This window comes from Lytechinus variegatus, chromosome 14, assembly GCF_018143015.1.
Source record: "Lytechinus variegatus isolate NC3 chromosome 14, Lvar_3.0, whole genome shotgun sequence".
Classification (NCBI taxonomy): domain Eukaryota; kingdom Metazoa; phylum Echinodermata; class Echinoidea; order Temnopleuroida; family Toxopneustidae; genus Lytechinus; species Lytechinus variegatus.
This window is the reverse complement of record NC_054753.1, coordinates 21,976,745-21,993,041: the sequence shown is the minus strand read 5'-3', so window position 1 is coordinate 21,993,041 and position 16,297 is coordinate 21,976,745. Positions and strand designations below refer to the sequence as shown.

Below are 16,297 nucleotides of genomic sequence, written 5' to 3'. Positions count from 1 at the left end.
TACCACAATAAAGGGTCACCAGTCATTCTTAAAGGCGCTCTTAACTGCGAACAGCTTAAGAAACACCCACCAGGCCCTATTATATAGGGAAAGGGGTATGAAATGCCAAAGTGTCGTATCTCGTTTGTTTGCATTTATTTAGCTTGTAAATATTCGCTGACATCAATAGAATACTTCTGTTTGATTTACGTGCGGTGACCTCATCAGTCCACAAAATTACATTTGCAAAATGATTCATTATATTACGAAAAAGATGATCACCTGATGTTTGTATGACATTTTAAAGGTAGAAGTATCAGTGCATTTAGATGGTTGGATTTGCCATTGATTGTTTATCTTAAGAAACGTAGTTAAGTGCCTTTATTCTACGGTCATGTGCGGAAATTTAATTTGCCTTTCATGTTATAATCGTGTTATATATTGTCTCATGTCTCTTTCAAACTTAGAGTTGTATTAGGAAAATTAGGTGGATATTAAATATAATCATAGTATCGTTGACATAAGCTGAAATACTAGTACATGCATAAATAATGAATAACACCCTCTTGGAAACAACACTGGTGTCTGTATGACAAAATAAACAAAAGGTGAATAAGATTATAATGGTAATTTATGTATATACTGTTCCTTACTTTGTAACTTCTGTGGATTATATTATTTGATTCTTCATTTCGGTCAACGTAGACAGGGGCGGATCCAGGATTTCCATGAACAAGACCCCATCCCCCAAAAGGTCTTCACCCCCAATTAATGGGTACTTTGTAATGTCTGTAAAAAGTTGACAACCAACAAAAAAATTTTTCAGAAGAGAATGGTGGTGATTATCTCCCTGTAAAAAAATTGACAAAAAACAACAACCAACAAACAAAGGTACTCACTTGCGGAGGCATGACAATTCCCCTAATAATATTTGTGTGCCTCTCAGAAGGGGGAGGGGGCACGGGGCAGATATCCCCCCCATCTGGATCCGCCACTGTAGATTTAGTTAAAAATTGTCTTCCATTTACAGTGACAGAACATTGTTGTTATATGTTTTCAAAATTTCTTTCAACTCATTTTGTTTATCATTTATTACAGTGTATTAGCAAAGATTGAATTTGAATAAAACAATTTAGAAATGATTAGAAATTTATCCTTTTCTCTCGATTTATTACCTGTGGATGTTGTGAAGGAGGAATTACATAGACCAAGGAAAAGGGGCTTGTTCAACCCACACCACAGAAAGGGTTTTACACCGTTTTACACTGCTAGGTAGGGTCTGAAATTGTGATATCATTATATCTACAATCGAAAGACGATGTAAAATAGCACCCCCCAAAATCAACAACCTTTAATAGGAAGAAGAAATACAATTTTTACAATAATTGTATCCATATATGTGTGTGTATATATATATGTGTGTGTGTGTATATATATATATATATATAAAATATATAATACATATGTATATATAATATATAATACATATGTATATCATATATATTACATATGTATGCATATATATATGGATATATAATAAATAAGTCAGTGAAGAATAAAAAAATTGCAAATATTGCTTGGTGATAGCTTTAATGATACAGCAATTTTTCGAAGTGAAATTTCGAACCGCCAAACTAGGGATACATCCATGGCCAAGTTCAATTTTCATCTCAAGTAGATATGAACAAATTGAGATGACAAATTTATTTTGCATAGTTCAACATATGGTGCTCTATAACACTATTGTGGGATTGGGCTACTATTTACAATCCTGTATTGTCGTTGCTGGCGATACCATCTGATCTCAATAAAAAAAATACCATTGGCGGAAAGAACCGAAAGAAAATTAAAGGGGCAAAATATCTTTGAAAAAGCCTGCGAGCTAGAGAAGCAAGTGAGCAAATCATTGGCGAGCTAATACAAAAAAAATCTGTTAGACTTTGACTTGAAATCAAGAAAATGGTACCATATTTCACAATTTTCCTTTTTTTTTCTTATAACCCCATTTTTGTCTTAACCGTTACTTAACGAGGGAGGGGTCAATTTGTTCCCCTCAACGAATTCCGTCACTACGCCTCTGCGCGATTTTTTTGTTACTTTTTACTTTTTCAAGCCTTGCGAATTTTTAGACCAAAATTGCGACGCCCGGGTACGCGGTTCCGAAATAATGCACCATTATAGTAAGCCAAGATCCCACATTGCTATTAAAAGAAAGTCAATGCAAATTTTGTTTTTCAACCAAAAATCATAAATGTATAATTATTATTCACTTTTTGTTTAAATGGATTTATTTCATGTTATTTATGATCGGAAAAGGGTCCTCCACAAAATTCATGGAAAAAAACGATTAAAAACAAAGGTTTGAAAAAAGAAATATATAAGAATTTAAAAATGAAATCAGTTGTTTTTGGATTGTTTAATATATATATATATATATATATATATATATTTAGAAATGTAAAGATTGATATTGTCTCCAAAGATTAGCGTTTTACAAGCTATATAAAGTATGTTGATCTCCGCCACTTCAATATAACGTATCAAAATGATACCATATGACAGTTCTTATGATACAAGTTTTCAAACTGTGGTATCGCTTACAGTTGAATTTATCAATAATAAGCAAAATGTCAAATAGACATGTATTTTAATGGGTAGGTCAAGAGTAACTTGCCACATCTCCGATTCTATAAACTAGGCGTATTGGCAGAGACAATAAAAACATGAGTTTTATTGTCTAAGCCGTTACACTTTGTTTTACCCTTAGGTCAGGATATCAATTCAAAACTGATTAATAGTGCTTCTATTTGTGACGACACAGGTCAGTTGAAATACCTGTATTGACTTGTTTATGAACCCTGTTATTTTCAAAAGATGTGTATTTACATTTTGTTGTGCATTGTGTGGTGGATGTAATATGATAAAAAATGAAATTAAGTGCATGATAGCCAATCCCTTTCAACAAAATTTTTACGTTATACTTAGGTGGTGGTAGATCTTCTTAACACGCTTACTGACACGTCAAATTTTAGTCTTTGTTTATTTGATCAAAATGTATAAATCAATACAAGTATAAGCACTGAGCATAAAAACCGATATTTGTAGGCCTACAGGATAAAAACGATTCAGTTCCAAAGGTTTCATAGTCTAAAAATGAATTAAATTTCTTATAGTTCAATGGTTATGTTTGTACTATAAGAACCCTCATTTAGTTTTCAGAATTTCGAAACATAGCAATAACATTCATTGATTTTCGGACCAACGATTCTAATTTCATTTTCAGAGTAATGAACATTTTGAATTGCGCCACAAAAAAATGAATAATTTGCAAATCCTCAGCCTATTTGGGGGCTAATAGTATGATATGCGTGTTTCGGTTGAACGAAACATTTTGGAAAATGGACCTAATTCGGTATCAAGATCGTTCGGAATTATGAACCAAATTTGGTACAAAGAAGTTGAAAGAACCTTCAGAATTATAAACCAGTTTGGTATCACGATTCTTTGGAATCATGAACCTAATTCGGTATAATGAGCCTTTGGAATCAGGAACTTGATTCGGAACGACGAACCTTCAGAATCTTTATGATTAGCCTAATTCAGTGGCGTAGCTAAGATTTTTTTCCCGGGGGGGGGGGGGCACTGGGGGGTCCTTGCTTTTTCAGGGGGGGGGGCACCGGCCATTTTTCCGGTGTGTGTGTATGTGTCCACAAGGGCGGATCCGACTTTCGCCAATAGGGGACGGGGCCCGAAATTATCTTCACCTATATCAGTCACTTCTTAGTTTTATTCTTATAAAACAACATAAACATACAATAATCTCATAAGCCTTATAAAAAATGCGAGCGCGAAGCGCGAGCGATTTTTTTTTTTCTTTAATGTATTTTTTCCTGAAAATTTAATTTTCTGGGCAATGTTATGTGTGATCCTGAACAAGATTCGTATGTACCCCCAAGCGCGAACAGAAATTTTTATCAACTGTTCTAGCATTATCGAAAAGGGACCTGTTAAGGACTGCTTACAGTTACCCACGAAGACGGTATATATTTCAATAATGCGAGCGCGAAGCGCGAGCAAATTTTTTGAAATTCCGACCTAAAAAAATGGTCATTCTAAGCACTTTTTGTATTAATTAATGGGATAGGTATGTAACTAAACAATTGATGCGAGCGCGAAGCGCGAGAGGAAGAAAATTGAGATTTTAGACCTAAAAGTGGGACACTCTATTCATATTTTGTAAGTCATAAATAGGATAGTCAATTGGGTATCATTAATAATGCGATCGTGAAGCGTGAGCAGACAATTATTGATATTCTGATGTAAAACTGGATTAAGTACATTTTAAATAAAGAACATGCAGGCCCTATCGCGCATGTTTTAGATTTAGAATCTGGGCATTCTGAATAAACATTTGTTTAATGGAACAATATGAACTTGGCAAATCAAACAATGTGACCATTGCGTGAGCGTGAGCTTAAAATGCTGATATGTAGACCATAAAACGGACATTTTACAGAGCACTTAAATTTGTAAATGAAAAAAAAAATAATGAAAGCTCGATGTCCGAGCTAAAATATGTTTTGCATATTGACTTCAAAACTTGCTCCACATCAGCAGGATATGAATCCCATCGAACAGGCAATTATGGCGCGAAGCGCCAGCAAAAATTTTATATACTAACATGAAAAGATTTTTTTTTAATTGCAAGTCTTCCCCTCACATTATGTCATTCACTCGTCTTCCTCCTCTTATTTTCCTCTTCTTTTTTCTTCTGTCTTTCTTCTTCTTTTCCTTTTTCTGTCTTCTTTCTCCCTTTTTTCTTTTCTTTTTTTTGCTCTACCAATTTTTTTTCTGGGGGGCACACCAAATCTCGGGGGGGGGGCACGTGCCCCCGTAGCTACGCCACTGGCCTAACAATAGGAATAACGAACCTTCGGAATGATGAGCATAATTTGGAATAACAAACCTTTGGAAAATAACCTAATTCGATATAACGAACCTCCGGCATACCGATTTTTTACCGTCTACGGAGGAGCCTCCTAATAACCTGTGTACTCTGATGCTTGAACCGTCTGCTCATGAGAGTGTAGATGAACACGTTGACGATATGGTTGATGTTGCGGAGAGCATATCCTACGATCACAAGGAGATTGTTGACAACGCTCTTCCGGAAGACCCTGAGCGCCGGACTTGGTATGTGAGTGGTGATGACTCCTGGTATCCAAGATACAAAGAAGATGATGGTGATGACGAGGAGCATGGCTGTCGTCTGGCGTTCTTTACCTCCACCTGATAGTGAGGGCGTCGTTTTCTTCCTCTGTTTAGTATGTCTTGGTGAAGATGCTCTCTTCGTGCCAGGCTGTAGGAGACCGTTATGTTGCCGCCCTTCGCTTGTGGATTGGTCTCCCGCGGGAGGTTGGTTAGCCGACTGCAGGTCGCTTGGTTGTTCATCTTGGTTGGCCGTCCAGGGATTTCTCAAGACCAACCTCAGTGGTCGTCTTTCCGGCACCTCGGCTGTCCGAAGCACTTCCGACCCTTCCTGCACAGATTTTCTACCAGATACTGTGCTGATTTCCTGGACCCCATTGTGGGTTAAGGTGCTGTTGTCTGAATACTCATCGGCAGCAGTGGTGTTCGCAATACGAGATGAAGGGGGTGCCGTCATGGTCGCTCTGATACGATTCTGCTTACGTATGACACGAACTACCTTCAGGTACAGAGCACCAGTAACAAACAATGCGGCGAAGAATAACGCCGTAGTGACGATAGGGTAGATTTCATCAAAGAAAGGAAATTGGTTGACAGATCGGACGCATCGTACTCCGTTCACTAAATTGTGTGGAACCGTCACTAGAGCGTTGGGAAAGCTAATTGCGATCCCCAAGAGGTTGCACAAAGTCACCAATATAATGATGTGAAGGGTCTTCCAGGACCATCGCTGATCGAGTGCGTGGCATACAACTCGGAAACGATCAAGAGCAATCGCAGCCATGAGAAACAGGGAGGTATAGCGAACGTACCGAAGAGAAAACGCCTTTACCTTGCAGAAGGAATCGTTGACGTGATCAGGTCCTGTTAGCATGACGATGGAGTAGAAGGCTGGGATAGCCGCGAGGAGGTCGATCACGGCCTGGACGCCTATGAGGAGATCGGTGGTCGACTTCCGGGCGTAGAGACAAGAGACGACGATGATCATCAGGTTACCTGGAATTCCGAAGACAACCAGAATGATCTCCATGAAAAGATTCACACTGTTGGCAACATTCATCGTGGCTTTAATCTCTTTAATGAATAGTTGTCAGAAGTGCATGATATTTACAATTGAAATTATATGGATAAAGTCGGAAAATGGAAAACAGTCATGTCTTTACAGAATTCGAGAGATTGGTTCTTCTGAAAACGAGAATTGTGACAAAGTACACAATCCTTCCGGTAATCGTTATGATCGCAGAGATCATTTACTAATCTTGTTGACAAAGCTCAAAATATGACTGCGAACAGTCGATATATCCGTCAGAATTTGTTTGATATTGAAATAATCGGTGAACAATACCGCTTTGGTAGCAAATATGAAGACGATCACTCTGAGTCTAGTTTGACTTTGTTGGCATGGTAACGGGCGGTAATTACAATGAATATAATGACAGCCTTCCTGAAATGGGAATGGTGTTCAAACGTCCGACTTCACCATTAACATATCAGCAATTTCATTAAGGATGAATGTTCCCTGCCACAATAAGATATAGGTCTGTACACAAACTTAATGCCTGAAAATGTGCGAGAAAAAAAAAATCTCCCCTTCTTTGATATTTGCAATAGTGATAGTCTCTCCTTCGTCTCGAGTTCGTTTACTTTGTCTTGTAGGTAACGACTTTATACCCAAATGTGTTCCCTTTTCAAATGGAAACACGAACCAACGCGGTTTGTCTGATATTTACATACGTTTGCAACCTCGGTGCAACGAATCGAAAACATGCAGTGAGAGAAAAAAAAATTCAGATCAGGAATATACAAAGTTAAAAAAAAAAAAAAAATTGAGGTGAGTCTACCCTTACAAAAGCTCGGAAATGAGATAACTTGCAATTTCTTCATCTTTCTCATTCGCTATTTTTCTGCTTCAACGAGTCCTTGATGTCAAGAAGTTGAAATTCTTGTGTGATCGATAAGAGATAACATTGGTTAATCCGTGCTGTTCATATTGGTTTCTGACATTGGCGGCGGAAGCCAAAAAAATTGGGGGGGGGGGTCTACCTTAAATTTTGTGATGGACACATGTAAAAAAAATTTGACAAGCAAAAAAAAAAATTTAGGGGGGGACAAGATCCATTTTAAGAGGGGTCTACCAGAATTTAGGTGGGGACGCAGAAAAAAAGGGTATCAACCAAAAATTTAGGGGGGGGGGCCGTCCCCCCCACCTCAATTTTTTTTGGTGGGGTCTGTCCCCCGTCCCCCCACTTCCGCCGCCTATGGTTTCTGAGATTTGATATATTCTGTTCAACCAAACTTCATTTACTGATGTCGTTTCTGTTCAAGGTCGAATCGCGCCGGGATCACGTAAAGATATTATAAAAATAGATAATTAAGGTCGCGGAGAACTTCCTGATTGAATTTGAGTTTTATTAAAGGGTGAATTAAATTTGATTTCATTATGGATTCAGCGAGATATCACAAAATACGTTTGATTCGCTAATGAGGGTATAATGATGTTTTTTTTTTCCTGAAATTATTACCCTTTTCATTCTTGAAACTTCCATCGACACATATCTCTGAAACTAAAGAAAATGGGTCTGTATCAAAACCTTTAAAGGCTTGATGATTTTTCACAAATTGCATAATTTAAACGCTGAAAAATAAGAGTATATAACTGTAAGATATTTATGGAATTAACTGCATGAATGATTGATTATTTTCGCCACTAGAATCCCTTTCTGATCCTATGTAAGATATAACTATGATTTGCTTCAAGAGTACTTAGTTGAACTAAAACAGTATTGGAAAAGCACAGTTGTAGTTTTATAAAGTTCACTCTCTGTAATTGTCTCTTGCTATTTTTTCTTTCCCTTTTCTAGTTTTTTGTTCCATTAGATAAGATCAATTAATGTTCCTTGATCAATCGCAGTGGGCTTGCACAGTTTTTTTTTATTCATTTAACTTCGACCCATATCGTTTGCTTGAAAAAATAGAGATAAAGTTAAACCCGAGCGATAGTTGGTAATTCATAATCTATTTATAATATCCTTGGCCGCGGAACCATTATTCATTAAGTTATGTAATAAGAAATATCAAAGATATTAAAGACAACATTGTTGGTTATGCAAACGACAAAGTTTGTCTTTTACATAACCAACATGCAAAATACTTTAAAAGTACAATTGATCAAAAAGGAGACAACTGTAAACGATTGATAAATAAGAAACTAATTTGATTCGCGATTTAATTCTTGTCTATATGGAACTTATCATTAATGATGAAGAAATATGAGAAAAAAAAACATGTATTTTTTTATTTTACATCTTTATACAGGGTAACAAATTCGGTTACACTTCGTATTTCCGAAGCTTCGTAATTCCGAAGGTTCTTTATTCCGAAGGTTCGTAATTCCGAAACACGTAAATTGCCTATACCTCGATGTTCGTTAATCCGAAAACGAAAAAGGGTTCGTTAATCCGAACATTTGTGGCGTAATTCCGACGATTCGTTATTCCGAAGGTTCGATAATCCGAAAACGAAATAAGGTTCGTTGTTCCGAAGGTTCGTTAATCCGAAAACGAAATAAGGTTCGTTGTTCCGAAGGTTCGTTAATCCGAAAACGAAAAAAGGTTCGTTATTCCGAAGGTTCGTTGATCCGAAAACGAAATAAGGTTCGTTTTTCCGAAGGTTCGTTAATCCGAAAACGAAATAAGGTTCGTTTTTCCGAAGGTTCGTTAATCCGAAAACGAAATAAGGTTCGTTAATCCGAAAACAAAATAAGGTTCGTTAATCCGAAAACAAAATAAGGTTCGTTAATCCGAAAACAAAATAAGGTTCGTTAATCCGAAAAATGAAAACCGGGAAAGCAGAGGCAGAGGCAAGGGGAGGGGGCGGGGGACACTGTTGCCGTTCAATTATCATATGAGGATGGGAAGGCAAGGGCGGCCGAACGAATTTTCGTTGGGGGTAAAGCCAAAAAATGAAACTCATACGTCAAAATTGGGACTGTGGTGATATTTTCACCTTAAGATTATCATCTGCTTGAAGTCATTGTCTGTTTGATAGTGATTAAGTAGAGAATAACTTTTTTGAAGTGACTTCTTATTATGGCAAAATGTATATTTAGGCTTTATTTTTCGGGAGAGAGTATAATGAGCGAGCGGCTTGGTAAAAAAAATTCAAAGGTGAAGTTGTATAACGTTTTTTGTGGTCAGATATTCTTAAAATGGCATTATTGCGAGGTGTTGCGAGCGTGAATCACAAGCTAAACTTTAGGTTATTTCAATAAAAAATGAAAATTATTTTTTAAAAATCCGAGCAGATTTCTGCTGTCATTAAAAAGATGTGCATCTAACTAAAGAATTAACACGAGCGCAAAACGCGAGCTTAAACATACTGACCAGAAAAGGAACCTGTTAAAGAAAGCATTTAGTGACCTCTTTAGGATGCATATTTCACCAATCGAATGAGAGTGCGAAGCGCAAGCTGAAATTTTTCAATATTCCAGCCTGAAAACTTAACTTAACTTGTATACTTTAAAAAGAGTATTTTATTTCGAAAAAACATGAAAAACGGCATATTTATTTTTGAAAAAGGAACTTTCCCATTTTGGAAAATATTAATTCCCCTGTTCTTTATTCCATTTTTTATGCCCCCTGCCTCCCTCCCGGCGGATCCAACTTTCGTCAAATAGAGGGGGGGGGGGGGTAGCCATATTTTCCTTGATCGGCAGTTTAAAGTTGATTTTTGTTTGTTTCTTTGAAAGGGTAGTCCTAACAGTCAATAATTATCCTTATAAAATAAAGTAAATATGTAATAACATGATAAACCCTTTTTAAATAATGCGAGCGCGAGCTATATTTTTGTTAATATGATGGGCAATATGTTTGTGATCTTCAAAGCGAGATGTCTATGTAACTAAATTTAGATAATAACTGCTAGCAAGAAGCACGAACAGAATTTTTAAATATATAAGCTCTGATCTGATCTAAAGGGGACATTTTAAGAACTTTTTGCAGTTAGCCATGAAGACGATGCGTGTTTTAGCCAATGGCGGCGGAACGTATTTTTTTTTTGGGGGGGGGGGCAAAGTAAAAAAAAGGGGGGCCAATAGGGGCAATTTGGTGCAAACGGATATTTTCACCATTAGATTATCATCTGTGTAAAGAGGTTGTGTGTTTTTGTAGTAACTAAATTGAGCTCAATTTTTTAAGTGATCACTAAACATGCTAAAGTTATATATTTACGTTTCATTTCTGCGAGCGTAGAGAGCAAGCGGTTTGGGGGAAAAAGTCAAATCTGAAGATGTAAAATTCACCTTTTGGTCAATACTGTGAAAAGGGCATCCTTGTGAGATGTTGCGAGCGAATCACGTGCTCAAACTTTTGGAAATTTCATGTGGGCTTAGAATGATGATATTGATATAGATATCATTTACCCAGGGAAGCCACTTCAGTTCTGAAAACTATTCTCCCAGCTATTATTATTTTTTTTTACAAAAATGCTATAGAATGTCCAGTTTTCCGGTTGGAAAATCGGAAAAATTTGGCTCACGTTTCTCGCTCGCATCAAGTATTGTTTATTGAGGAACTCATTCTATTCCTGGTTACAAAAAAGAAGTATGAAATGTCCAGTTTTCAGGTTGGAAAATCACAAATTTTAAGCTTGCGGTTCGCGCTCTCATTATATAGTTCGTGAGATATATATTCTATTCATGAGTCACTAAATGCAGTCCTTAAAAGATTACTTTCTGAAGCCTGTTGCATAAAACTTTTTACCTGAGAAAACTCTGGTAAAAACTGAAAACTAAGGTTAGTCTGATTTCCGCCAATTACTTTAGCACAGGGCAAAAACTCCTGTAAAAACAACCTGAGTTTTCTCAGGTAAAAAGTTTCATGCAACGGGCCCCAGGTCAGTATATAAACAAATTACAACTCGCCCTCGCATTAATTCTTTAGAAAGATACACATCTTTCTCACGATTACAAAAAATGCTCCGAATGCTCACTTCACGTCTTGTTACATGAAATGTCTACTAGTTTCAGCTTGCGATTCGCGCTTTCAACATCTCACAAGGATCATTATTAGTATTATTTTTATTTTTATTACCAGCAGAAGCTGTTATTAAAAATGACATCCCCTCCAATACAAATCCTATTATCTAGAGGTTGCTCGCACGCTTCCAACACACTTGATCGTTATCGTTATTATTATCATTGCATAATATCGTGTAATCTTGTAATGACAACATCGTTTTTGTTACCAAAATGAATTATTTTCATTTTCGGAAATACGAACCTTATTTAATTTTCGGATTAACGAACCTTATTTCGTTTTCGGATTAACGAACCTTCGGAATTACGAACCTTATTTCGTTTTCGGATTAACGAACCTTATTTTGTTTTCGGATAAACGAACCTTCGGAATTACGAACCTTATTTCGTTTTCGGATTAACGAACCTTATTTTGTTTTCGGATAAACGAACCTTCGGAATTACGAATCTTATTTCGTTTTCGGATTAACGAACCTTCGGAATTACGAACCTTATTTCGTTTTCGGATTGACGAACCTTCGGAATTACGAACCTTCGGAATTACGAACCTTCGGAATAACCGAACCTTCGGAATTACGAAGCTTCGGAATTACGAATGTATGTGACAAATTCAGCTATATACGCTAAAAACATTAACAAAGATAAAAAGCCGGTTTGCAATCGGGCCTGTTAATCAAAATACATACAAATTATACAATAAATAATGTGCAAAATATTGACTAGAAATACATCTTTAAAATCCCAAACATCTGTGCCGTCATCAGATTCATCAGAAACACACAAACACACGGAAGCTGCCAAACCCACACACCCACACAAGCACTCCCTCACATACAATGGCACATTCTGCAGACTCGTTACTTTCTTGTCTTATTATCTTTCTCAAGTTACCTTGACTGGACCTCTAGGAATATCAATGGCTCTGAATAAAGTGATCCATCCGTATATTTTTATGTGCATGTTTATATATTTATATTTGATATCATATCTTGTGCAATGTATTTTATTGTGATTTTATATGGTAAATAAAACCAAACCAAACCAAACATAGTAATTGATTTAACATTTTGATTGCATATTTACCTGAGCGAAAATAAAATTATGCAATTAAGATATGTGAATATTTTTCGGAATTCAGAAGTCGTTTGTGTATTACTAATGATTGAGCAGATCGAGCATCTGGAGATAAACAGTTCCATTCACTTATGCCTAATAATAATAATAATAATCCGCTTTTATATAGCGCTTAATCCATCGGAACGATGGTTTCTAAGTGCTTTACAGATATATTATTACCCCGGTCATCGGATTCAATCAGTCATTCCCGCACACAATGTGTGCACATCCTCCACTCCCTGGGGAGTATTCCAGTCAGTCGCCTGTGAGGCGCACACTGGACAAGCTACAATGACTTTCACATCCTACCGGGTACCCATTTAGCACCTGGGTCGAGAGTAGCAAAGTGTGGATAAACGCCTTGCCAAAGGACGCCAGACCGCGGTGGGATTCGAACACACGACCCTCTGTTTACAAGGCGAGTCAGAACCACTACACCACGGCTCCTCCACTTATGCCTACCGGTATAAATGTGTTTTTTTGTAATACTGCGCTTTGAATTTCGGGGCTTGTAGCATTAATCTGTTAGTTCTTCGTGTTATAAATTTGATACTTAAAGGTCAAGTCCACCTCAAAAAAAAGTTGATTTGAATCAATAGAGAAAAATCAGACAAGCACAATGCTGAAGATTTCATCAAAATCGGATGTAAAATAAGAAAGTTATGACATTTCAAAGTTTCGCTTCATCTCACAAAATTAGTTTTATGAACGAGCCTGCTACATCCAAAGAGAGAGTCGATGATGTCATTCACTCACTATTTCTTTTGTTTTTTTATTGTTTGAAATATGAAATATTTTGATTTTCTCGTCATTGTCATGTGAAACTGAAGTTTCATTCCTCCATGAACACGTGGAAATCCATTATTTTAACATTTTGTGCTTCAGGCAAGGAGGTCCTAATCGTCAAATTCATCAAAACTGAAATATTGTATAATTCAAACAATAAAAAGCAAAAGAAATAGTGAGTGAGTGACATCATCAACTCTCTCATTTGGATGTAACTGGCTCGTTCATATAACTATTTTGTTAAAAATAAGCAAAACTTTGAAATGTCATAACTTTCTTATTTTACATCCGATTTTGATGAAATTTTCAGTGTTATGCTTGTTGATTTTTTCTCTTTTTATTCAAATCAAGTTTTTGTTGGGGTGGACTTGTCCTTTAATAAATGTGGAGCTAATCTATTTACACACTTATATACCGTACATAATGTAGATTTCCTGTACAATTCTTTTAAAAGAAGACTAAGAGGATTTGAAAAAAAATGCTCTGATTGGGGTTTCCTATGTATGTACCGCTCACGGTGTATGCTGCACGTTTATGGAGTTTTTGCACCGACAAAACAAGAGCAGCGGAGATAATGTCCCGGGGGGCCACTTCCATTCACAAGTGGATACCATGCGCGACCATGGGGTCTCGAAAAGCACCCTAAACACGTAATTTCCATATTCTGAAAATGCACCCCTTAACAAGTATTTGCGTGTGAAACCCTACCTTTAACAAGTATTGGAAACAAAACGATATACTCTTGGCAAATATTCCCTGAAATGAACCCCTAAACAAGTACAGGAATGTTTTATTGTTACGGGTCCTTCGGTCGTCGGCTTTACCTTATTTGGTTTAGTACGACCCCTTCTTCTACACCTCGCGTAAATGGGACTCTAAACACGAAGTGTTGGGGCAAAAAAGACATCCTTTTATTCCTTTATAAAACATTTTAATTTTGTTTTATCATCCCTGCAAATTCGACCCTAAACACGTAATTTTCCTAGCGAAATAGATACCCTTTTTTCATTATTTTTGTGTTTTTGACACCCTTATCACGTTACGTGCGTAACGTGCCCTATCGTGAAAAAGGCATCCTTTTTACGTGTTTTTTTGGTCGCGCATGGTATCCACTCGTCAATGTAAGTGGCCCTCCGGGGATAATGTAAAAGCTAACACCATGCGATTTATGTAACAGAAATCAGTTTGATAAAAAAACCATTCAATATATTTCATAGCTGCACGAATATCAAAGGGTCAGTCATTAAAGATAAAGTTAATGCGCTTTGTGCATATTCATTACCGCGGTAATTCATGTTTGTGATTCTTCGTTGTTGTAATTGTCTTCACGATTTCAACAATCTGTAAATTTTCATTCTTTTGATCGTAATAAAACAAGTAAAACATAACTATCAAGAAACGAAAGCATTTTAAAGCTAGTGACAAACACCTATCATCCAAAAGTGCACAATTGCGTAATAACTGAAGAGTATGATCTTCTCTGCCATTTTCTGCCGGATTTGAGATTGAAAAATTGTATTTTTCTTTGACGATCGTGTAGGTCTATCTCTAATTTTTCCTCAATTCTCCATCATTCATGCATGGCGATCATGATGATTATTGCTACATTAATGTAGCCTACATGATAATATCAGCTCAGCTCTTTAACCCCCCCCCCCCCCCCTCTCTCTTTCTCTCTCTCCTCCATACTACCCCTCTTTCCCAATATTTTCGTCATCTTCTTTCAACTGACAAAGTAAAGCCCACACTTTTAAAATGTTGGGCAACATAATTTGTCCACACAACAATTGGTTAAAAATTATTCAACTCTGGGTAGTTTTCAATCAATTTTGTGTATATTTCACCCAAAGCACACACTATTGGTTCAAAACTACCCAGAATTGGATAAAGTTTGAACCAATATTGTTGTGTGCACAGGGGCGGCGATCCTGGGGGGGGGGGCACAGTGCCCCCACACTTTGGAAAAATGCCCCAGTTTTTACGCAAGAAAGAAGCCCCCTCACGAACCTGTACTGCGCCACATTCCTCGGAAGAGGACCCTTATTAGGTGTTACCAAATGCCCTTCATAAGTGCCAAGTAAAAAAATGCCCCCTCACGGACTAGCTGTTCTGTGCCCTTTTTATCTCAGAAGTACTCGTTTATGCCGTTAGCAAGTGCCCTTTAGCCATATATAGGTGCCCTTTCTTGTATCAGTGCCCCTTTTTACCCAAAAAAAGTTCCCTTCAAGAAAAAGTATACCCTTTGATATGAAAAGGACATGTTTTATGTCTGAGCAAGTGCTCCCTTGCCTTATTGTCAGTAAATCAGTGCCCCTTTTTACCCAAGAAAGTGCCCCTTACGATTATCTCCTGTATGCCCCTTTCAACTGAGAATGATCCTATTATGCCGTTAGCAAGTGCCCATTTGCCTTCTTATTGGTGCCCTTTCTCGTATCAGTGCCCCTTTTTACCTAAGAAAAGTGCCCCCTCACGAACGTGTTCTGTGCCCCTTTCACATGAGAAGGACCTGTTATGTGTTAGCGAGTGTATATTTGCCTTCTCATGTATACATGTAGGTGCCTATTCATATCAGACAAGCTGTCCTGAAAACTGTTCTTTTCATACGCACGGTTTCTTTATTCAGCGCCGTTCTGCATCCTTTTGCAAGTGCATAATGAATTTAACTCACCAAGGTATGCAAAAAATCCATCAATTTCACTTAACAAAATGCAAAAGCGCCTCAATGATAAGCTCAGTCGCTTCTCTCCCTCGCTTTCGATTTTTCCCCAAAAAATGTTTATGCATGCTACCCATACCCCAGCGGAAAAATTCTGCATATGGCCATTTTTAAGATAGTGCCCTTTTCAAAAGAAATGGTGCCATTTTCCCCTGTGCCCTCCCCCCCCCCCACTTTCAAATTCGCTCCGCAGCCCCTGGGACAGTATGTTGCCCGTCATTTTTAAGAGTGAGCGCATGTAATATCCTCCGAATTTCCTAAAATCATTAAACATTCGTTGTTTTTTCTTAATACCACATAGAATAGGAAATATGTTTCCTTTCTTCATAAATCTCACAATCCGCTATTGATAGCAACACAGATGCCTATAACTATCTGTCTGTCATTCGTGATATCATCTCATCTTGCATGATTTACAATGTGTTTCTCGTGAATTTAGGGGCGTTATTGTGTAACTT

General features: G+C 37.3%; 1 protein-coding gene across 1 annotated transcript; it reads right to left on the bottom strand.

Moving 5' to 3' along the window:
• Positions 1 to 4,996: 4,996 nt before the first annotated feature.
• Positions 4,997 to 6,247, bottom strand: LOC121427270. The gene has a single exon (XM_041623607.1). The coding sequence runs from the start codon at positions 6,245 to 6,247 to the stop codon at positions 4,997 to 4,999; it is 1,251 nt and encodes a 416-aa protein (XP_041479541.1).
• Between the last annotated feature and the right edge of the window lie 10,050 nt (positions 6,248 to 16,297).

What these genes read in the sequence shown, in the direction of transcription:
- LOC121427270 (XM_041623607.1), bottom strand. Translation starts at nt 6,247, where the DNA reads ATGAATGTTGCCAACAGTGTGAATCTTTTCATGGAGATCATTCTGGTT.